The following is a 22,674-nucleotide window of genomic DNA, read 5'->3' on the forward strand; positions in this document are numbered from 1 at the left end:
GAGTAGTAGAAATTAACTAATAGAAGAGACGATCAGCGCTGGGATACTGAAGCGATAGGCGGTGGAGGAGGTAATTCCATAAGCTTCTTCATTTTTCTGGAACGGTCTTCGTCGTCTTTAATTCCCTGAGCTTCGAACTGTTGGATCTGAAGAGTCTTGTAGTAGCTCCATTTCAAGATGACAGATGTGATAGAGAAGAACTTGAAGTCTGGCCATAATGTGTCGACGAATTCAATCATGCAATTGAAATTAGCCTGCCAGAGCATGAAGTCGCTGAGTCTAGTGTGACCACTTGTTCTAATCAAGATATCCAACTCTGGCACGTCGGCACCAAAGTAATTGTTTTCTTTCAAAGTTTGTAAAGTGATTTCGTCCTTGGAAGGAATCTCTTGGACTTGCACCTTTTCCGCAATATTCTTCATGGAAATTGCAATATCATCTCTTGAAGTATAAGGAAAACAAACATTGAGAGTACGGTTGTGTTTGGAATCCTTGGTGACAAGCTCTGCTCTTTCGAGATCTGCAAGGATATCTGGTGGAATGTAAGTTCTGTTTCCAATGATCCTGATTCTGACATTATTGAAACGAGCATAAGAATCTTCATGTTCAGAAATCTGGGTGATCTTATCTCTCAACAAGCCAAAGAGAGTATCGACTTCTTCCTGAGATCGATTGAAGTTCTCGATAGAGAAGGCATAGATGGTGACATGATCAATTCCGAGTCTATAGCAGACGTCTAGTACCTATAATGAAATGGTTAGTAGCTGCTCTAGCTTCTGCGTATACACATCTTTCTGTGTGATCGGTATCATAGATATGATCTATAGGTATATCATACGGTGAGCAACGTTTCTGCCCCCGAAATGTGACCCTCTTTAAGAGGCAAGTTCTTGGCTTTGGAGTATCTTCTATTGCCATCCATAATAAGAGCTACATGGTTTGGAATGGGACCTGTTTTCATGACTTCGATACAGAAGTCCTGGAAGAAACCGAAGAGATACGAGAAAAGTGGGAAATAAAGCACGAGATCAACAATTGCTTTGAAGGAGAACGACGAAAAGGGCGTCGAGGTTGTTTCAACCATTTCTGACGTAATATATGTATTTGGGTCTCTATATGGTCTCGATGTGATAGATCTGTAGAAGAAGAACGAGATACGTGAAAAATGAGAACGGCTGCAAATTGTCGCATTTTTATAGCGCAGAGAAAAAATGGAATCTGCGACCAGAGTAAAGAGAGTCTTTATGGCAACATCTCACTGATAAGGGTGAAGAGCAAATAGAAGGTGATAATGAATGAATGGTGTTAAAAACTTTATCATACAAACCCGTTTGTGCATTTCTCGGTTTTGAAGAATGAACGGTTTGCAACCTTGAATATTCGACTTCCTTGTGGCTAAGTTTTACAACGACTCTAATACATGATGCTGAGAAAAGTGACTCTATATGTTCCATTGAAAATAACATTATATTCAACCTATGAAGTGAAATGATAAATGATAAGGTGCGACGACTTGTTTTCCACGTTGGAACTGTCTCTGTCTTATTAACATATGTACATGCGTTCAAGCACTTTGAATGAAGTATTCAAAATTCTATTCTATTTTATTTTTAGGACCCAATTCAACTGTTCGTATCACCTTCTTGACCTCCTTCTTACTACGCTCCGTCTTTCTAGCTTCCTCAATCTTGTTCAAGTAGCCCAAATACACCACGACTTCTGCCACAAGCACCAACAAGGCAAAAAAGAGGCAAAGCAAAATCCGATAGCTATCTGGTAGTTTCCACGAAGATTCCGTCCAGTACCAGATGGCATAGGCCACGCTCGCCACGCTGATCAAGATATTTACAATGGTGGTGATCTGGTTCTTGAGCTCTTTGCTGGCCATTGCTGGAGTAATGTCGGGAGCAGCGCTGTTTTCGTACAATGTCGAATACTGCGGTGCTGGGTTAACGAGCCTTTGGTATTCGTTTTCCTTTTCCTGAAGACGTAGTTTTTCCATCGATTTGACAAACTCCCTGGACTTGGGCTTGTCCAGAAGCTTCTCGTTCTTGTTCGGTATCTGCAATGAAGTCAACTTGAGAAGCTCCAAAAGCGAATCTGTTGGCTTGAATGCCTTGTAAAAGTTGATCAAGTCCACATGACTGATATCAGTTTTGGAAAGAACCGACTCTTTTATTTCTTTGCTGAGCGATGATGCCGCTATGAGCTGTTCCAATTTGGGCGTTAAAGTGTATCTCGTCATGGTAGTAGTTACAGAATTGTAGATAAAGTGGGATTAGTACGGCCTGTAATTATTGTAGACTTCTACGTCAATGTGAGGCTGGTCACGTGAAAATCTTTAAACTAGAGTGGGATTGTTCATGAGACTCCAACTGCCCAATGGATCAACTTAGGAATATACGTCTTCCAACTTAAGTAGGACCAACCATGGCAGTTACACTGAATGGCATAGCATCACCATAAACCGTTCCTGTAACTGGTTGGATACAACCACGACGACATTAAATATGATTCTTGGAAAACATTCTTTCCGCACTATTAGAAAACGACAGCGCGGCGGAATGAAGAGGCTGCAGCTTGCTTCAAAGTCCAAACTTTATCTAAACTACAAATCGTATGCTAAGTAATGAAAAGAGGAGACCATATAGATTTGTGGGTCTTTGTCCTTCTTCGAAGTCTTCTAGCACTTCCTCTTGCCGTATCCTATCTCTTGACCGAAACGGAAAATCACAGAGTATAACCTGCACATATACGCGATATGTTTTTGATTTGACCCGATTGGGGTTAATTGTAACTTTTCAAATGTGCTTTATCTTCCTTATAAAACGAATAGATATCAATTTTTGCTTTTCCAAAGTCAGGAAACTGCTATAACTACCCCTAAGCATACCCAATATGTCCAGCTTTAAGACCCCCAGAAAGTCTGGCAGTGCCACGTCTGGATCTTCCACTACAGCGGTAGATAGTGCTGTCTCAGATTCCAGAAAGAGACAGACCAAGCGAGATGATGCTATCAGAAGAAGAATCGAAAACGACTTGAACAAGAAAAAAAGAGGAGGAACAAGAACCTCTCGCAATCGTAGAGCAGCTCCCGGAACTGTTTTATCGTTAAAGCCTACTGACCCCATCATTTGCAAGACTTCTTCTACAGTGTATGAAGTATCGCAGTTGATGACAGCTAGAAGAGAGAACTGTGTGCTTGTGGTCAACGATGTAGGAGAGTTGTTGGGGATTTTCACAGCTAAGGATTTGGCTTTCAGAGTGGTTGGTTCGAGCTTGAATGCTAACTCAGTCACTATTGATCAGATCATGACTCCCAACCCACAGTGTGCAAATGCCAACGCTGCTGCGTCTGAAGCTTTGACTCTCATGGTGGAAAGAGGGTTCAGACACTTGCCCGTTTTGGACGACAACAACCAGATCGTCGGTGTTTTGGATATTACTAAATGCTACGCCCAACAAATGGAGAAGTTGGAAAGGATGCATGCCTCTTCCAAAAAGTTGTACGAGGCTTTGGATTCTGTCCATTCAGAAATGGGCGTTGGACAGCAACCACTCCAGGTGTTCAAATATTTTGAGAACTTGAAGAGCAAGATGAACGGGCCCACTTTGGAGTCGGTTTTGGATGCAAACACCGTGCCAGTGTATAGCAATGTGAAGTCTACAGTGTATGAAGCTACTGTTCTCATGAAAGAGAACAGAACTACTGCAGTTCTTGTCAAGGATAATAATGACGAGGTCACGGGAATTTTCACCTCTAAAGATGTGGTATTACGAGTCATAGCTGCTGGTTTAGACCCCAAGAACTGTTCTATAGTCAGAGTCATGACTCCTCAGCCAGATGTAGCCAAGGTCAACTTGCCCATTCAGCAGGCTTTGAGGCAGATGTTCGAGGGCCATTACTTGAACTTACCTGTAGTCGGCGACCAAAACGATATCATCGGAATAGTGGAGGTGTTGAAGTTGACGTATGCCACTTTGAACCAAATTAAACAGCTTGAAACAGCTGACTCTGTAGAGCAATCAGGTGCTACTTTGGAGCAGCAGGATTCGGAGGGTCCAGCTTGGAACAAGTTCTGGACTTCGATGGATGACGATGACAGCGATTCTGTCCACTCTGGTTCCATCACAGGAAGTGCTCCAGATGTGACAGCTTCTGAGTTCCAATCCTTTAACATCGACATCAAACCTTCTGACTCCATTTCCTACGTAGAGTCGCCCGTAAAGCCAGCTAGACAATCCACTTTATCTTCTCCAATTGAGGATGACTTACCCTTCACTTTCAAATTCAAATCCCCAGCCATTGAAGGAAGAGTGCACCGTATATCTATAAGAGCCAGCGAAGGGCTTGACAAGTTGCGGGCTTTGATGGACGCGAAATTGCACACTAAGGACTTTCAGAAATTGAAAGTGAGCAAAGATAATAGCGACGAATTGTATGCTATCAGTTACGTAGACGACGAAGGAGATATTGTTTCGATTACGTCTGACAATGACCTTGTCGAATGTATTGCTATTAATACCAGACTAGACAATGACAAGGCAGACCTCTACCTTCATAACCCTCACGAGCATGCCCCAGTGGACACTATCAAAAGAAGTCTTCACGACAAGAGAGCCAAGACGACTATTATCGAAGGTGTTTCCAACGAGTTGTTGATTTCAGGAGCTTTGGCGTTCTTGGCTTCATCCATAGTTGTCGGCTTGACCCTTACTAGAAAATAGACTAATACGTATGTATATGTGTGAATGTAAATTGTGATACAAATGGCTGCGAAAAATGCTGCAGCAAAAGCAATAGATGGAACGGGAGCGATAATTTTCCAGATTCCGAAAAAAATTCAAATAGGTATAGGCTGTGGATATGTAATACATACATATTAATGGTGTATGTATATTGTTTCTTCAATATCAGGAATCATACTTGATGTTCACCAGCTATCCATGATCCAATGAAAATCGTCACCTTTGTATTTATAAGCAAGACGGAATTTTATTGTTCCGCGTCACGTGAAAATCTCCAAACTCGATTTTTCGATTCATATCTCTCCAACCTTGACTCCCTTTACTCTTCCACAGTCACCAGTCTGCCTGAATCGCAATGACTACGGTTTCGTCTACTATTGTAGGTGCATTAGCCTGTCAAAGAAACTCCTTTCTCAAAACTTTCAAGACCCAGGTGGTTTCCAGTTTTGAATATGTTCCTCCACCCAGTTCTCGTGACAAGCAGAATAAGAACAAAAAGGTAAAGGACGAAGCTCCCAAGGAAATTAAGTATGCCGTAGAACTAGAAGATACAATTTTGTTCCCTGAAGGTGGCGGTCAGCCTTATGATAAGGGTTCATTGACTTTACCCAACAACGAAGTCGTTCATGTAACTAGTGTATTAAGAGACAAGTTAACGGCTTTGCATATCACGGATGCTCCCGTAGAACCAGGCACCGAGGTCACTGTGGATTTGGACTGGGATAGAAGAATTGACTTGATGCAACAACACACGGGTCAACATTTGTTATCGGCTGTTTTTGACACCTACAAGTTGGAGACGTTGAGTTGGTCGATGGGAGAAATCATTAACTACATCGAATTGCCCGAAAAGGTCAGTGATGAAATCGTAGCTGAGGTTAATGCCAAGGTGAACAAGCTTATATTTGAAGCTATTCCCATTGAGGTAGTAACTCCCGATCAACATGGTGGAGAACTCGACTACTCTCACATTCCTGATGACTACGACTTGTCTCAAGGAATCATTAGAATCGTCAAGATTGGGCAGTTGGACGCTAATCCATGTTGCGGCACCCATTTGTCGTCAACATCGCAGATTCAGTCTATGTCGCTTTTGCACCAGGTTAGTGTCAGAGGTGGCCATTCTAGATTGTACTTCATCTGTGGAACGCGGGTGTACAAGTACTTAAGCAAGCAACATGAGCTCTTGAAGCTTGTCTCAGGCACTCATTTGTCGTGCCAGATCGAAGAAGTTGCCGACAAGGTTGCTCTTTTGAACTCCAACTACAGGAAGGCCCTTTCTCGTGAACAGAACTTGCTCAAAGAACTTGCGGCCGACGAAGCTAGCCGGATCTTCACCAGATTCAAAAACACAGATGCTAAAGTCGATTACGTCTACAGAGCCGAGAACAGCCCGGAATTCCTCATATTGGTACAGAAAGAATTGACCACTTTAATTAACAGTGATAAAGAATCAGGTGTCAACGTTACTGACGCCCAGACTGTAGTGTTGTTCAATGGAGACTATCCTTCGGGTACTGGAGGTATGGTAAAGATTCTTGGTCCACAAGCCGAGGTCCTTCAATCGGAGCTCAAGAGCAAGATCAAAAACTTGAAAGGTGGAGGAAAGGGAAATTCATTCCAAGGGAAGATAGCCAAGTATGAAAAGGGAGAATTGGAAACGCTATTCACGTACTTGGACACCTTCCGAAACTAATTGACGATATTTCTTTAATAGAATGTTAGAATTGATTTGTTAAAATATATTTTTACGTAAACTAATATGACTATAAGTACAATTGTAGACCGTTTGAATCTACGATACTTGCGACTGGTATGATACACTGTATTGTATAGATATGTACATGAATTGATATGTATAAGAGGTCAACGCTTAACCCAGGTAGGCGACTTTCTAGCCTTAACCTTACCAGGCTTCTTTCTTTCGACGTTTCTGGCATCAGAAGTCATCAAACCAGCCTTGGATAATCTAGGCTTGAGCAAAGGGTTGAACACAATGAGAGCCCTAGCAATGGCATACATGACAGCTTCAGTCTGTCCGGTGACACCTCCACCAGAAACTTTGGCAAAGATATTATACTGACCCTCCTGACTGATTACCTGGAAAGGATATGCTATTTTCTTACGGTCCGTGTCTTTAGGGAAGTACTCTACAAGCGATTTACCATTGATCAAAGTATCACCTTCACCTCTAGTCAACCACACTTCAGCAAAAGAGACCTTTCTCTTAGATTTTCCGTAGGCTTTACCTTCTTCGTCCAATGTCCTGGCCTTCTTAGCTGCACCCGTGAAGTCACTGGCAGTGCTTCGATACGATTCTAGGATTTCACTGACTTCTCTAGGCATCAACTCATGGTTGATACTTCTTAGTCTATGCAAAATGTTGGTCAACTCCTTGTAATGGATGTCTTTAAGTCTTGTTCCAGACTGGGTCTTCTTCTTGTATGTCTCGAATGAGATGAATTTGCTGGTACGGAGTTCTTCGTCAGAAAGCACTCGGGTCGGCAAGTCGATATATTTTCTCAAAACTCCATTCAAAACATTCATGTTTTCGTCGTGAACAGGATTTCCTCCAAAGAAAGTTTTGAGAGTAGGAACCACTCTGATGCGCTCGTATTCGTAGTTGTTCAAGCCTGTACGACTCATATTGCTTTGTACAGCTATTCTGACTCTGTTCTGCTCAAGTTTGGCTTTCAATGTAGCTGGGATAGGTGGTCTGGCTTCAATGTGTTCCTCGAGACGGACAGCAGCTTGTGAGAAACTCCGGCTGGGAGCTCTCAAAGCCCTTATGCTGGAAAATTGCCTCATTTCTATATTATTTTCGTGGCCGTATCTGTGGTTCTCGTGGAGTTCTTGTAGAGAGAATTGCCCTAAAATTTTGAAGGTTTGGAAAACTTTTCTGACTGTGCACGACTTTGTTGAAGTCACGTGAAAACCTAAAACACTATAGAGACAGAGAGAAACTAGTAAATGAAGCAGTATTGTTCAATCCCTAGATATAGTAGAATAGTAGTACGGTCTATAATGTCTATGTTCTTCAGAGTTACCATGATCTCGAACTTTCCTTACAATTTGCGTCTCTACATCTATTCATCATCATTATCTATTATATCCCTAACCTAGTCATTATAATACAAAAGCAGAAGAGTACCCAATCGCCTGTAACCTCACTTATATAGCTCCTCATGGATGCTGATTGCTATTTCCTCCATTTCCTGAAGAAGTAGAGTCCGCGTCAGCAGAAAGCAAAGAGGCTATACCGTTACGCTTGGGAACAGTAGGAGCGTTTCCGTTAGAGCCTATTGGGGTGTATGCTGGAAACGACGAAGGCGAGTTGAGCAAATCGTTGAGACTATTCTTACGAGGAGTCGGAAGTATTGGAGGCTTCATAACCGGCTCTACCTTGACTGGACTGGAGTCAGAATTCAACAAGCTCATGATGGATGCCTTGTGAGGCTGAGATGCCACTTGTGGTCTAGAAAAAATTGGAGGCAATGCAGGTTTATCATGATGGATAGGAAGAGTTGGTTGTTGATAAACTTGAGCCTTGTATGGTGGTGCTACTGTGGCTTGTTGTTCTACTTTTATAGACACTGGAACAGACGAAGTATCCGACGACAACAAATTGCTGAGTGGAGCTACATGTGTCCTAACTGTTGGCAAAGGAGGCTCTTGAATTGGTGGTGCATGCTGAAATGTACCCATGGGAATATACTGACGGATGATTGGGTCTTCATGTACTCTAATATGTTGAGGAAGAGGTTGTTGTTGATATTGTTCAGCTTGATATTGTCGCTGCTCAACTTGATATTGTTGTTGTCGCTGTTCCCTCTGTTCTTGTTGATCTTGTTGTTCTTGTTGCTGATATTGTCGTTGCTGTTGAAGTTGCTGCTGTTGCAATTGTTGCTGTTCAACATCTTGCTGTTGTGCAATCTGCCGTTGCTGTTGTAGTTCAGTTTGTTCTTGCAGAAATTGGCCATCTTGATATTCATTGAATCCATCTTCAGGTGTATCTTCTGAACCGTCTGCTTTGGGATTGAGTACAGCAGCAAACTTAGCCTCCAATCTTTCATCAGCATCGCGTGCTGCCTTATTCCAGCCATTCTTCTCTGCATTTCTCTGGAAATAGTTGCGCACCATTGTGGCTGTTTTGGTTGTCAACTTATCAGCTATGGTAGTCCATTTCGTGCCATGTTCATTTAACAAATGTGGAAACATCGTGGCTTCAGTTATGCTCCAGTAGCTAGAAATGGTTCTACGGCGTTCCTTACTTTCAGGATCAGTCATACCACTGTCAGATTGAAGATCGCTTGGAGGTACAGGAAAGTCAACTTTCTGAGTTTCATCACCAATGCGATCCACAACCCCATTAGCCTGTGGAGTAACCACCGACTCAACTCCGTCTTCCTTTCTCTTTCTCTGTTTCTTCTTAGGTGGAGTACTGACCCCATTTTCTATACTCAATTCTTCTACAATAGCCGTGGCTTCTGGTTTCTTTGGCTTGCCATCGAATACAGGAGCAGCAGCACGCTTTCTGCGACCAGTATCCGTAAATAGTTCCTCGGAAAATGCCTGAGAGTCTGTCACAGAAAGGGGAGGAGCCAATCTGGAGTCTATGCTTTCATCAGAAACGCTGGCTGTGTCTCTTATTGGAGTTGAAACTGGAGTCTGTGTTTGTGAAACATTTCTTGATCTCCCTTGCTTTCCACGACGTCCAGCCTTCTTAGTACTCTTTTTCTTGAATTGAGCCAACAACTGTTTATAATTGACAGCCTTCTTCGTTATGTAGTAGTGAATCACACAGTCCGAGGCTGTTCTTAAACCCCCCATATGACGCGAAATGGCCCCAAATCTCTTGGGATACAAACAGAATCCTTCGCAGAAAAGCTGGTGCTCCGTAGGTGAGAAGTTGTTGACGAAATCTGTTTTGACTCTATGTGTCCAACCTTCTCTATCTTTTACAATATTGTTGGAGTTCATATACTTGAAGTCGTCTCTCATAACTGGGTCGAGAATCAATTCTGGAATCTCAGCTGCAACTCTTTCAGCCTTAATCAATGGATCCTCATCTTGTTCTTCACCCAAAGACTTTAAAATTTCTTGAAACTCTGCTTCCGTAGTTACTAAATCTCCATGCCTTCTACCACGACGATTTGGAGCTCCACCGGGCGCAGAGTCTGCAGGATTCTCAGGTGAACTAAATTGGCGCTGAAACTGTTTTCTATTGTCACTAGAATCGATCTCTCGCCTCATTTCATCGTCTGGAGGATGAAGCAATCGCAACTGCTGTTCCATTTTCTTCCTCTCTACTTCCCATCTGTCGTGGCCATTTTTGTAGTCGTTCCACAATGTCAATCTCTTTCTATTAATCGCCTTGTTACGTGTTTTCAACTTATCAATCAAGGCAGCTCTCGACAATACGAATCTCTTGAATGCTTTTGAAAAGAAAGGATAGTCGTTGAAATCCTCAATTGGTTGGTATAAGGTATATTTTAAAGATCCACTTTCTTCTAGTTTATGTTCAAACTCTTTCTCTAAAAGTTCAAACTCAGTTTCAATCTTGGTTAAAGGATACTTACATCCTTCTGGGTAGCATATTTCATTGGAAACATCAATCTTGACAACTTCAGGTACTTCTGTTTTCTCAACAGCAACGCGAATATCACCTTCATATTTCGTTTCTATTTCTATTTCAATCTTGGACTTGTCGTCGTTTTCTTCCTGTAGATCTTCGTCGTCTTCTTCATCAAGGTCTTGATCATCTTCATCCATGTCATTCTGCTCGAGCTTCATCTCTTCCTCTGTTTGCTCATCTTGATCGGTCTTGCCGATTTCAGATTTTGTGTCTATATCAAACCCAGGGGAAGGAGAATAATCGTCACTAGACTCCTTCTTCATTATTGACGACTTCTCAATATCTGTACTTGCACTTCTTTCTTTGTCACGAAGCTCGTCCAAAGTATCTTCTTCATCGTAAGAACTTCCCGTGCTCACTACTCTTGGTTTTGTATAGTCACGGTCACTAGTCTTCACAGAAGAAAACCGTTCTTGTGGTTTGGATAATTGGCCATAGTTTGCAGCAGAGCCATATGAATTTCTACCAGATGGGTAGTAAGTATCCCCCGATCTTTTTGTACCACTATTGACTAACGCTGAAGAGCCTCCACCAGACGAAAAAGAACCTCGAGCTCGATCTTTGGCGGAGTACCTTGATCCTACAGATCCTGACAAAGAACCTCTAGTACCAGCAATAGGCACCTTGTTGGAGTTATAAGTCGGCACGCTATTGGATGATTTCCATCTGAGGTTGTTGGTTCCAGAGAGATTAGCTGAAGTATCCGTCGGACCAGCTTGAGCGTATGAAGAATCGTATTTGTCTTTGCGGTAGTCGTTTCCTGCAAGGCTATTAGAAGGAAATCGGGAATTGTAAGTTGAAGAAACTTGTTTATTAGACGAAGATAAACGCGAGTCGCCGGATTTGATTCGATCTGACCGCCACGAGTCACTACGAGAACCATAGAAGCCAGTAGATGTATCGGCGTTAGGACTGGTTGTATTGGCTGAAGCGGATGACGACGTGAAATTGCCGTATTTACCATAGCTGGGATAATATGATGTGTACGATGATTGGCCACTGTTTGGTGAGTTTGAGCTGACCCCCGTGTGCTTTCCGTAGGTCTTTGGATTATTGGTGTTGCCGTAAGAAGAGGAGTTGTTACGACTATCTCGTACATTTGGGCCAGTACCAAATGAACTTCTTCCAGAATTGTTGCTGGCATTCGGGCTCGAGCCGACGGAGTTTTGCGTTGTCGAAGAATTGGCTAAGTTGGAAGAAGAAGACGGTATTGCTTCGTTATTTGTGTTAAGTTTAGAGTGAGAAAGTGACGAGGAGCCAGGACCGCTGCTTTTGTAATCTCGACGAGATGAGGCATTAGACGAGTAGAAGTTCTTCCGTCGGGAACGGCCGTACTCGTTATATTCGTTTCGTTCGTAGTATCGGTTGGGGGGAGGTCCCCTGGAGCCAGAAGAAGACATGCTAGTATTACAGTAGATATGAAATCAAATAGAGGGATTGCCGATATTGCAAATGGTATATGACACTGATATATAATGATAGTATGCTGACGTAGTAGGTGGTGTATGGTACCGATGTGTAAATGGTATATTGTGATGGTTATACGGTGAAGATTATTCTATGACAGTAATACTAATTACAGTAGTATGGCAATAATAACAGTAAGAATTTTTCACGGGATGGGCACTTGTTGGGGAGCAGGTGCCTAGAGCCGGGGTGGGTCGAATGCACTTTGGCAGATGCAAACAGTATGGAGAATCCGTAAAACTTGTGTGGTTAAAGAAGAACGGTAGATATTCTTGTTTTCTGTACATTTGTAACCTTTTTGAAGATTTTTTCTGTTAACTATGGGAAGTTTGTGTGCAGGTGTATTTTTCTGTGCGAGCATAAGTAGAATATGATTTTTCAATCTTGAGGGACAGACCAGCAATAATAGGAATACCTTACTTGTTATACTTGTGGATGTAATTGGTTATTAGACTAACAGACTCCCAAGAGAATGTTATAGTATCAAGTTTTACAGTCGAGTCTGTCAATAATCTCTTTTTTACGTCTTTAACGAGATATTCGCAACTAGTGTCTTACTTTTAATATTGCTGGCTTAGACAAATGAAGAGTCCTCAACTCAAGAATTCTACAATAAGTAATTATAACAGTACGATAAGTGCTACTCTCCGAATACGAGTCCATTACTGTTATATGTACCTTCCAAAGATTGAGAAGTGGAAATGTCAGACACTACTATTTCTATTAGTGCAAAATTTTGATTCTCCTATCTTCTCTTATTTGTGCTATCTTATGAAAGTGGTCCCATCTCATTACAATACAATGTGAAACACTGGTATTGTGGAGGAACTACGTCCACCTTTTGAAATACCCATGGATGTAATTTGGATGTATTAATATTTAATGCTATTCTGTCTATAATGCGAACCAGTCTATTACTAGCTAGCTGTTTGTCTATGACTATGCTAGTGTATTGTTCGTTTGAACAATCTCTATTTCCCATATAAGAGTCTCTTCAAGACTCCTACTTCCCCTATGGCGCTGACCATATCATTAAAAAGAATATTTGACTTGATATTCTTGTTCCCGATGTCGACGTTAAATACGTTTTTCGACTTCTTTATCTCTTTTTTATCTGACAATACTATCACTGAAGACGATTCCAATGCAGATAAGATCTCTAAGAACTCACCCTTCTTCAAGATTCCGAGTAACTTTTCAGCATTTGCGGCCGAATGCTTGACGTAGAAATCAAAGAAGGCATTCACGTTCAAATCTTGACACTTATTGACTTGTTGCTTATTGATGAGACAACACAACACTGCCTTCTGTAGCAAGTTCAAGTTTTGCAAACGTGTACTTGAGTTCTCCCCAAAAGAATTTGAACAAACGCCTGCTACATGCGAAATGAGGACTTGGGGACAGTTATTAATCGTATACTTAGAAACGTCCTCGCCCTTCTTAACCAACTCCTTCTCTAAAGACTCGATACTCTTGTAGCAGATATCAAATGCTTTTCTCAAATCTCCAGTTATCGAAGCTGATTTCTTACAACAGAGCATAAGTGCTACAGGGTGAAATAATGGAATAGCACGGCAAGTAGTATTCTCTTTTTCACTTTCGTCGTTCAACGACTTCAATTTCGTAATAACCACCAGTCTAATTTGTTCTGCTGTGTAGGGAAGAAACTGCTCCGATTGTGGGCTCAACCCATTTCTCTTCAACCGAGGCAAGAACTTATTCGATAAGTCCAAAGCATTGGAGATCCCGACCAAGATCAACTTGACTTTGTGTGGTTCTCCTCGGAACGAAGCGCAGTTGAACAACTCGAACAATATGTGCTGGTCTCTAGTTAAAAGCGAGTCTAATTCATCCAAAGCAACTACTACAGAGTCTAACAACTGATGAGTATCCAAGAGCTGATAGAAATCTTCGGCCGTTTTCTTTTTCGTATACGAGATCAGTAGTTTACCTTCAATTTGACTGTAGATCTCGTGGAAGATGTGTTCAACGTTGTTGAGAGACATACAGTTGATGGAAATGAGTTTGGCGGTGCTTCCCTCAATGTTAACTATGGAATTGTCTGTGGAGTTTCCGTACTTTGCTTTCAAGTAGTTGAAAGAAACGCTTATCTGCGCTGATTTTCCTGAGCCTGGAGGTCCAGAAATATACAAACTGTTAGGACTCTTGTCTCTGATGTTGGTGTAGAAGAAGTCATTGAGACGGTGGGCTTCACGATCTCTAGTTGGTAAATGCGAAGTATCGTCGGTATCGACTAATGAACAGCCCCTCAGAAACAAAGCTTTGGCCTTTGAGTATATCGAAACAGCCTTAGCTGGTTTGGTGGGTGTTGTGGGTGGAGTCGAGAAATCAAGTCTCCGTACTCCTTTCTTCGATGGGCTAATATGGATATTGGTTTTGGATTTCTTAGCAGAAGAGGTAGGTGTGAGTAATTGGCCAGCCAAGTCAATGGTTCTCTTACGACGGGGAGTCGAAGGCGCAATGTCTATGTTCAGTTTGTCTTGAAGTACTGTCATTGTAGATATTACAGAATGAGTTTGGTGAAAAATGAAGATGCAATTGAAAGATAATTAAATGTGGAGATGTGAATATAAGTTTGAGAATTTTCAAAATGAAGAAAATGCTGATGAGTAAAATGAAGAAAGATTGTGCTAAGATACAAAGAAAGAATTAAGGAATGGACGAATTGAAACAGCACTATCTGTAGTAGTGATTAAAGAACGTTATCCCTTCATATTTACAGATCATCTCAAATGAACCTCGAATCCACTCCTTGGTGAAGAACGCGTATAATGATTTTTCCAAAACGAGAAGTGTAATGAGACCGCGTATGCGTCAGACGCGCACAATTAATTAATTAAGACGCACATAGTTAAGATGGCTGGCTTGTTGCTGGAGACACGACAGGGCCCATAGAGAAAGGGATCCACGGCTAACAGACCAGACAACCATTAAGAACCGCAATCACTATTCATATTTAAAAACAAAGAGACTTGCACCACAAAATTGTTTTTATGTCTTCCTGCTGCTTCGATGTCAGATTTTCAATTTTTCACTTATTGTAATAGCAATTTTTCACATTCATTCTCTGTCTATTAACCCAACTACAAAGTAAATACTACACATTATGTGCACATGTCTCGTAAACCGTAAACATATCGTAGATTTCAGCTGTTGTGCTGCTTCAATTGATGCTCCACCTCTTTCAAGCATTTCGTCAAAATGTCATTCTTACGCGTAACCATGTATAAATCATCTGGCTTAACTGTGGACCGATTGGCATGTTGAGCAAACAATTCCAAATCTTCACCAAGATTGACAATTTGGTTATACACCAAATCAACCAATGAAGCTATGAAGATGGGTGTTGCCACAACTGTTTCCGTGTTCTTCGTGTGTTTGGCAAGTTGTTCTTCTACCATCTTAGCTACCGTGAGGTAGACGGTGGACTTCAACTGCGACGCTACCTCATCCTTAGATTGCTCTGACATGAGAAACCCAACAGCTCTGAAAAACTGAACTTGTTGAGTAGCGAACCAGACAAGCAAATGAATAGAGACAATCTCTCCAGGAAAGAAAAGCAGAGCTTCTGTTGCTTGGTATGTGATCCAACTTTTCAAACTGGATTTTCCAATATGCACACCTTTAAATTACGTAAAGGTAAGGAGAGCTGATCAGGCTGTATCGGTACTCAGTTCAACAATAGACGGCTGCTTGCAAGCGATAAATGCCACGGAGTCAGACTGTGGGTCTAGACACTGGCGGTTTCATCTGTTCCTTTTAAAATTCGTTTGAAATCGATTACCCTTTGACTATGTACGAGAAGCAAGTATAAAGTACAGCTAACCCACCAAACAGAACGTCAGTTAGAGAGCATACATGGTTGAAAACATACGATTCTGTCTTACATTTGAAGTCATCGGCTCTACAACTTGGCAGGTTCTAAATCTGTGCCCACGGTGAAGAATCGTAATCAGGGATGGAAGAATTCAAGAAACTCACGTGACCAAACACACAGAGATAAGAATACAAGTTCCCGATTGGGCAGCAGCTCCAGGGAACCACGGGAGATGTTTTAACGGCCCAACTCGAAGACTCCAGCCATGCATATTTCTTGGTGTGTCAAGCTATTAGCGCAAATAGTGACATGTAAGATGGAATTAGTGGGGTGCACAGGGAGGAGCACAGAAGAGCTCGGAACGGACAGACCAGAGGTGAAATTTTGGATTTCTGTCGCTCGAAACCGCACCAAATCAAACAATAGTACCATGTCTGGTTTCCTTGACTCGTACAACGACTACAATATGAATTTGAACTGGTCTTCTTAGGTCCATTGGGCCAATGGTCCATCCCAGCATCAAGCCACGATGTGCCTATATGGAGGTCTACGGCACAAAAGTAAAAAAGGAGTTTTACCCAAAAACGTGAGACAGTGCACAAACCGGTTGCCCCATAGTTAACTTTGCGGATAGGTTTGCGGAGAACAAGCTATGGACGACAATGTTAGCGAGGTCGTATAGATAATCCACAATCAATTTGAAAACTGTGTTTGCTATCGCCATATTTTGTCGTCGGGTTCTGTAAATATATCTGGCTGGGGAATTTTGGCTATCGTGATATTCGAACTTCCTATCTACCACGGTGCGGCTCATTACACCGACGGAATTTCGGCGAATCCTATCAGCTGGTGCTTTTCATCATCACAACTAATCGAATTGTTTCCATTCGAAATCGAGGTTTTCTTGGGACCGGGACTAGACGTACGTTGTATCTGGTTTGTAGCTAGAGTCATTGCTTTGTTCAGCGTACCAGACAGTTTTCGACTTTGAATCCAGTTTAGCATACCATTTCACTCCTATATTGTTCATTTATTCACTATAGACCGTTGCTAAACTTGATGATTATTTCGACCTACAAGCCCAGATTACACTATCACTTTTTACCCCATTCGAAAACCTACTAGTTGATCAGAAAGTCACCTTCAACTCCACTGAGTATACCATAATCCAAAAGTCTCCCTCTATCTTTCATTCATTTCGATTCCTATTTTTCACTCAGACCTCATACCTCATAACCATTCCACAACAATACAATTTTATACACGCTTATACATAGACATGCCTTCATTAGCACCCAAAACGTTTTCCACGCCTACGAAGAAAGGATTCTCGTATGTGTTGGGCCACTCTTCTCATAACGAAAACCATATTCTTCCCATCAATGCCACACAATACTCCCTGGCTTCCCAGCAGTTGTACACAGCCGGCCGAGATGGCACTATCAAGGTATGGAGTCACCAAGAACACTTAAACCCGTTTTCAGACGGGATAAGTCAACAAAACAACGAGCAGAGTGATATCGCTGGTGTTGAGTTCTATGAACCAGCCAGTAACGGCGAGGAGTATCCAGATATCGATGAGAAGATCTTGAAGTTGGAAACTTCTATATCGTCCAATCCATTGCCCTATAGCTACAGCAGGCAGCGCAATCGAAATAGTCATGTAGAAAGTGTATCCGAATATTCGATAGTGCGCAACCATAATATCCATTTCGATTGGATCAATGATATGAAGTTGATCAACAACGACCGGGATTTGGTTTCATGCTCATCTGATCTCTCGATCAAGTTGTTGAACCTCAATGTTGATGATAACTCGATAACGACGACTACAAACAACTTCAATACAAATAATAGCGAGGTCCATCGCTTCCCCAACATGCATACAGACTACATCAAGAAACTCTCTTACAACAAAAATACCAACCACTTGTTCAGTGGAGGGCTTGATGGTGACATTATTGCCTGGGACTTGTTGACGCTCAAGCCTTTTCTTCTGGTGCCTAATCGGTCTTCGTCTATGGAACCAACGGCTTCCATATACTCTCTAGCCAATAGTGAGAACTTGATCTCTACTGGTGGACCCAATAACACCATAAATATATATGATCGAAGAAGCCAGAACCCGTTCATAAGAAAGTTGATCGGACATCAGGACAATATCCGATGTTTGCTAATGAACGAGCGGTTCATTTTGAGTGGCTCCTCTGACACTTCCATCAAGCTCTGGGACTTGCGGAATTTCAAAGTTTACAAAAACTTTGATATCCATGACTACCCTGTATGGTCTTTGTCAAGCGAAGACAACAACTTTGCTAAGTTCTATTCTGGGGACAAGGGAGGAAACATCATAAAGACAGACTTATCTTTTCTTTCTCACTCTGTTCCTGAAGAGGACCAGTTTCACGGCTTTGAGACGTTTAATTCAAACGATAATCTTGTTATAGACGAGAAGTTAGGTATATCGACCATCGTTGCCAAAGATTCATCTCCAATCTTATCTTTATGTTGGGAATCTAACGAGGATACGTTGTTTGCTTCGAACTATGAGTCTTTGAATCGGTTCTACAACCCAGATACAAACCAATTATCCAAGTATCAGTATTTGAGGACTTGTTTAGACTATTCCATCAACAAGGAAAATCAGCTCAATGACGACCTAGCTTCAGGTCTAGCTCCCGAAGACGCCACTGTTCCAGGACAGAACGATCAAACAGATTTGAATTCCGACTTTTACGACCTCATATCTCATCTCTCTATGGATACCAATGTCAACACTTTTGATATTCAATCGACTTTTTCAGCACATCAACATGCTATGTTTGAGTCAGGAACTCCACCAACAGACATGTATATGGAAAGTGATAAATCAGCAGAAAACGACGACGAGGGAGAATACAACTCGATGTTCTTGAACGTGAATGGTGGTCCATCACAAGAGTTTATCAATGCATTCAAAGACGAGTACGAATCTCAGGAAGCAAATCCTCTTTATCAAGAGCCCATTAAACCTGTAGAAAATCTGCAAAGCAAATTTATAGACAACACTCCAGTTGAGATCTTGTTGAATCCGATTCCTGCAGATCAGATAACGTTGATTCCATTTAACAGACAGCCCATTAGTGATTACAAGATATCTGCTAAAAGTATCATTTCTAAGAGATCGTTTAATAACAAGCTTCAGCTCTTGGTTTTGTACCTCAATGGTGATATCAAGATATGGGACATTATCTTGTGCAAGGAGCTTCAAACATTCACATACGACAAATCCAAGTTGTCGATGGTTAACAGCAAAGATTTGGACCAACGACTCAAAGAAATGGATGCTATCTTCCGGAAATTTCAGACTTCTGATACTTTGAACAATTGGTGTGAAGTTGAAATTCGAGCTGGTAAGCTATTGGTTACTGTGAAAGAATCTTCGTACATGAATGTAGAAGTTTACTACGACGATTTGATCAAGAATTACCCATTCTTAGATATTGACCACCCAGAGAACAGCATGTTACCTAGAAATAGAATCAAGGTGACAGACGATGATCGGTTCCATATTGGTGCCGTATTACTTAATTCAATTTTCCGCAACTACGCTTTGTATGAATGGGAGTTTGATTGCAAAGTGAGAGAAGAAATGAGATCTTTGCGGAAAAGTAATAGAACATTGAGTAATACTCCCCAGGAGGACGACAGCGATAGTAATTCTATCTCAAGTAGTATTAGGAAACTCAAGAAGTTTAGCAAAAAGTCCTCAAGGACTAATTTGACTAATTTGGCTCAACTGAGTGGTAGCCCAGCTAGTTCAGCACAGAACAGTGTTCGTGAAATGAGCATTCTGGAAACTCCTTTAACTGAGTTCTTGAACTTCAGCGACGATTCTCCTGCTGCTGTTTCGTCTTCTTCAAACGTCAACTACGATAACTCAATCATGAAATTGTTACAAACTAATAAGAGAATCTACTGGGATAAATACAATAATTCTTCATATATTGTCGGTAAAGGAAAGTCGGTTCCGTCCATTTTGCATGTGGATTCTATCCATCCTTCATTGGACGAGAACCAGACCCCTGATATACCATACATGCCTATTGTTAACAACAAGAGGTTGCCACAAGATTTGTTGATTATCATCTTCGAGTATTCTCCAGATCTTGGTAACTATCGTGATGTGTGTAGCTTCACATTGGAAGATATACAGAAGATTGACATCAAAGCGAACGAAAAGTCCAATTTGGTGGATGAGTTAAGAATGCAGTTGCCTCGTTGGATTGGACATCCTATTCTCTTCAACAGGTTCCCCCAAAAGGAACACCCTAAGATAGCTTTCCAGCTATTTGAAGTGGACTACACCAGTCTACCAGCAAATAAGAAGATAGGGGGCAAGGCACAGAAAAAGATCAAGAAATTGCCTGTCCTCGAGAGTCTGATCAAGTTGACGTCGCATAACATGCTCAGAGTGAGTAAAGTTTTGTCTTTCTTGACCGAAAAATTTGATTCCAAGACGTCAGAAATGAAAGACAAGAAGAGCTTGCCTACAGACTGGTTAGCTCTTGAGTGTAGAGGTGAGGAGTTGCCTTCAGATATGACATTACAGACGATTAAAACGACGATCTGGAAGAGTAGTTCCGATATTGAGTTGAGGTTTAGAAGGAAGTTTGATGTTGAAAAGTAGACATATAAAATCTTATAGGAGAATCAATAGACTAACGGAGAAACTGTAGGCATAGACTCATAGAGCAGATTTGAAAAACTAGTACAATGGATCAAAAGTATATTAAATACATTTTGAATGTCTATTTAATCATGTATTCAATCACATATTCAATTTCTGTATAAATGGCGGAAGAGTTTATCTATATCCTATTTCTATGGTTAGCAATATTTTTGCACCCACTTGATTGTTGATTATGTCACGTGCGGTTTCACGTGTATCAAGGTCAATTTTTCTCGATGAGAATTTCGTATACAGAAGAGCAAATCCAATGTCAAATCTACAATCATATCTTCTTTGGAGTATCCGTAAGAATCGCACAACAGACACAATGGAAGACGACAGAACTGTATCTCGTTTGTTCAGGTCTTTCAAGACAGTTAAGGAGATGGTCAGAGACAGAGTAAGTATTTGAAGAAATCGAAATTTCGAAATTTTGTGAACTGAAAAATTCATTACATGAAATTCACAAAATAATATGTCTCACGCTAGAAATACTAACATCTTTCCAGGGCTACTATATCACCCAGGAGGAAGTAGACATGTCTTTGGACGAGTTCAGGGCAAAGATCTGTGATTCTATGGGCAGACCACAGAGGAAGTTGATGTGTTTCCAAGCTAATCCTACTGCTGAGTCGTTGGATAAGTTCCCAGACTTGGGTTCATTATGGGTCGAATTCTGTGATGAAGCTTCTGTGGGTATCAAGACTATGAGAAATTTCTGTATCCACATCAGTGAAAAGAACTTCAGCACTGGTATATTCATCTACCAGAACTCGATAACTCCTTCTGCCAACAAGTTGATCCCCACTGTTTCTCCTGCATCCATAGAAACATTCCAAGAAGGGGATTTGGTGGTCAACATCACCCACCACGAGTTAGTTCCTAAACATATCAAGTTATCGAGAGACGAAAAGAAGGAATTGTTAGACAGATACAGATTGAAGGAGTCGCAGTTGCCTAGAGTCCAGAGAGAAGATCCTGTGGCCAGATACTTGGGATTGAAGAGAGGAGAAGTAGTAAAAATCATTAGAAGATCAGAAACGTCTGGTCGTTATGCATCGTACAGAATCTGTTTGTGAATAATGTGGTTGAACATTGTTCTGATATTTCATTTTTAGTATCTGCGAGTGTATTATCTAGCTTTTGGATAGATATTGTAATATAGTTGATAAAGAAGTGTAGTAGTTTCATATGTAATATGATATTGAATGTATTTTCATGATGAAGTAATCCTTTTGCGTTGATTTTGCGTTCTAATAATATAGATATTATACTTCTATTCGTTATGAAATAGCACTATTTTGTCTATGTATTATTGGGCTCTATCATGATATACTTATTGTGATATTGGTTTTGCCAAAAAATATCTACTATCGTTACATCGTTACTTCGTTACTTTGGCACATATTATACTATCGCTGACTCCAGTCCACCACTTGACGTCTTCAAGATTAACCTGCTTTCTGGGACTAACTTCTACACCTTGGCTTCCTAGAAAAATGGGTCCCACAGTAATAATGAGACTGTCGATCAAGTCATGCTGCGTCCTGTGGAAATCTAGTAATTCATTGATGACCATAGCACCACCCTCGATCATTATTGATTCTACTCCAAGATCGTGAAGCTTCTGTAGTATGAGATCCCAATTTGCAGAATGGTCTGTAGATAATGGAAGATATATAAAGAGTCCATTCTGCTCTTGTAATATTTCAATGTCTTCTTGTTTAGGTTTGACATTTTCTTCAATTATGATATAAGGAGCTTTCCCTTGCTTGTTATCACAGATTGCTCGCAATTGGGATTCACTATAGTTCCATTTTCCATGTGGATCTAGTATGACAGGTCTTGGACTGTGATCGTTACCATCTTCTCTGTATCTGCAATTGAGCTTCGGATCATCTGCCTGAACGGTTCCGATTGCCACCATTATGGCATCGTGCTTTGATCTCAAATAATGAGTCATCGTCTTAGTTTCCAAGTGGGAAATCTTAGTTTGGGTACCCTTTTTGGCTGCTATTCTGGAGTCTAGGGATTGAGCATATGTGAGAGTTACAAAAGGACGTTTTTGGTGTTGAATCTTAGGAGTCGGAAGATACGGCTCCAAGAACGGCACAAGTGATTCCGGCAAGGGTATGAGCGACATTTGGTGGTGGTTGCGTGTAAACCTGGAGAAGAAGATAAAGACGAAAGTGAAAAATCATATTCGCACTTTCAAAATTCCACATAAAAATGCCGGTAAAGATGCAAAATAAAGATCGTGATAAAATTTATGGT

The 22,674-nt window shown here is 41.2% G+C and overlaps 11 protein-coding genes across 11 annotated transcripts; 4 read left to right on the forward strand and 7 right to left on the reverse strand. All coding sequences in view use genetic code 12, as the record gives it.

Moving 5' to 3' along the window:
- Positions 1–32: 32 nt before the first annotated feature.
- Positions 33–1,084, reverse strand: SRT1 (cis-prenyltransferase involved in dolichol synthesis; the record flags this gene model as incomplete). The annotated part of the gene is made up of 2 exons (XM_001387127.1): positions 33–743; positions 839–1,084. The coding sequence occupies 2 exons, from the start codon at positions 1,082–1,084 to the stop codon at positions 33–35; spliced, it is 957 nt and encodes a 318-aa protein (XP_001387164.1).
- Positions 1,085–1,594: 510 nt separating this feature from the next.
- VPH2 (vacuolar H+-ATPase assembly protein) lies at positions 1,595–2,245 on the reverse strand (the record flags this gene model as incomplete). Its single annotated transcript, XM_001387128.1, has 1 exon — positions 1,595–2,245. One exon carries the CDS (start codon positions 2,243–2,245, stop codon positions 1,595–1,597), a length of 651 nt encoding a protein of 216 aa, XP_001387165.2.
- Positions 2,246–2,898: 653 nt separating this feature from the next.
- PICST_29166 (CBS/PB1 domain-containing protein) lies at positions 2,899–4,728 on the forward strand (the record flags this gene model as incomplete). Its single annotated transcript, XM_001386891.1, has 1 exon — positions 2,899–4,728. One exon carries the CDS (start codon positions 2,899–2,901, stop codon positions 4,726–4,728), a length of 1,830 nt encoding a protein of 609 aa, XP_001386928.1.
- A 376-nt stretch (positions 4,729–5,104) lies between these two features.
- On the forward strand, positions 5,105–6,445 carry SYA1 (Alanyl-tRNA synthetase (Alanine--tRNA ligase) (AlaRS); the record flags this gene model as incomplete). The annotated part of the gene is made up of 3 exons (XM_001386892.1): positions 5,105–5,203; positions 5,231–6,208; positions 6,230–6,445. 3 exons carry the CDS (start codon positions 5,105–5,107, stop codon positions 6,443–6,445), a joined length of 1,293 nt encoding a protein of 430 aa, XP_001386929.1.
- Positions 6,446–6,564: 119 nt separating this feature from the next.
- RT09 (mitochondrial 37S ribosomal protein MRPS9) lies at positions 6,565–7,563 on the reverse strand. Its single transcript, XM_001387129.1, has one exon. It carries the CDS (start codon positions 7,555–7,557, stop codon positions 6,616–6,618), a length of 942 nt encoding a protein of 313 aa, XP_001387166.1. The 5' UTR covers positions 7,558–7,563; the 3' UTR covers positions 6,565–6,615.
- Positions 7,564–7,840: 277 nt separating this feature from the next.
- On the reverse strand, positions 7,841–12,091 carry SNT1 (DNA-binding protein SNT1). Its single transcript, XM_001387130.1, has 5 exons — positions 11,591–12,091; positions 10,744–11,533; positions 8,772–10,656; positions 8,218–8,552; positions 7,841–8,196 (listed from the first exon to the last, which is right to left on the reverse strand). Exons 1-5 carry the CDS (start codon positions 11,782–11,784, stop codon positions 7,933–7,935), a joined length of 3,468 nt encoding a protein of 1,155 aa, XP_001387167.1. The 5' UTR covers positions 11,785–12,091; the 3' UTR covers positions 7,841–7,932.
- Positions 12,092–12,822: 731 nt separating this feature from the next.
- On the reverse strand, positions 12,823–14,367 carry CDC6 (cell cycle control protein; the record flags this gene model as incomplete). The annotated part of the gene is made up of 1 exon (XM_001387131.1): positions 12,823–14,367. The coding sequence occupies one exon, from the start codon at positions 14,365–14,367 to the stop codon at positions 12,823–12,825; it is 1,545 nt and encodes a 514-aa protein (XP_001387168.2).
- Positions 14,368–15,018: 651 nt separating this feature from the next.
- Positions 15,019–15,342, reverse strand: PICST_29171 (conserved hypothetical protein; the record flags this gene model as incomplete). Its single annotated transcript, XM_001387132.1, has 1 exon — positions 15,019–15,342. The coding sequence occupies one exon, from the start codon at positions 15,340–15,342 to the stop codon at positions 15,019–15,021; it is 324 nt and encodes a 107-aa protein (XP_001387169.1).
- A 1,626-nt stretch (positions 15,343–16,968) lies between these two features.
- PICST_53294 (Hypothetical WD-40 repeat protein) lies at positions 16,969–20,358 on the forward strand (the record flags this gene model as incomplete). Its single annotated transcript, XM_001386893.1, has 2 exons — positions 16,969–18,515; positions 18,552–20,358. The coding sequence occupies 2 exons, from the start codon at positions 16,969–16,971 to the stop codon at positions 20,356–20,358; spliced, it is 3,354 nt and encodes a 1,117-aa protein (XP_001386930.2).
- Positions 20,359–20,728: 370 nt separating this feature from the next.
- On the forward strand, positions 20,729–21,479 carry RPB5 (DNA-directed RNA polymerases II 24 kDa polypeptide (RNA polymerase II subunit 5); the record flags this gene model as incomplete). Its single annotated transcript, XM_001386894.1, has 2 exons — positions 20,729–20,800; positions 20,910–21,479. The coding sequence occupies 2 exons, from the start codon at positions 20,729–20,731 to the stop codon at positions 21,477–21,479; spliced, it is 642 nt and encodes a 213-aa protein (XP_001386931.1).
- A 305-nt stretch (positions 21,480–21,784) lies between these two features.
- Positions 21,785–22,582, reverse strand: PICST_53707 (predicted protein; the record flags this gene model as incomplete). Its single annotated transcript, XM_001387133.1, has 1 exon — positions 21,785–22,582. A coding segment is annotated over one exon (798 nt), but the record flags the coding sequence as incomplete, so codon positions are not given.
- Positions 22,583–22,674: the final 92 nt, after the last annotated feature.

This window comes from Scheffersomyces stipitis, chromosome 1, assembly GCF_000209165.1.
Source record: "Scheffersomyces stipitis CBS 6054 chromosome 1, whole genome shotgun sequence".
Lineage (NCBI taxonomy): Eukaryota > Fungi > Ascomycota > Pichiomycetes > Serinales > Debaryomycetaceae > Scheffersomyces > Scheffersomyces stipitis.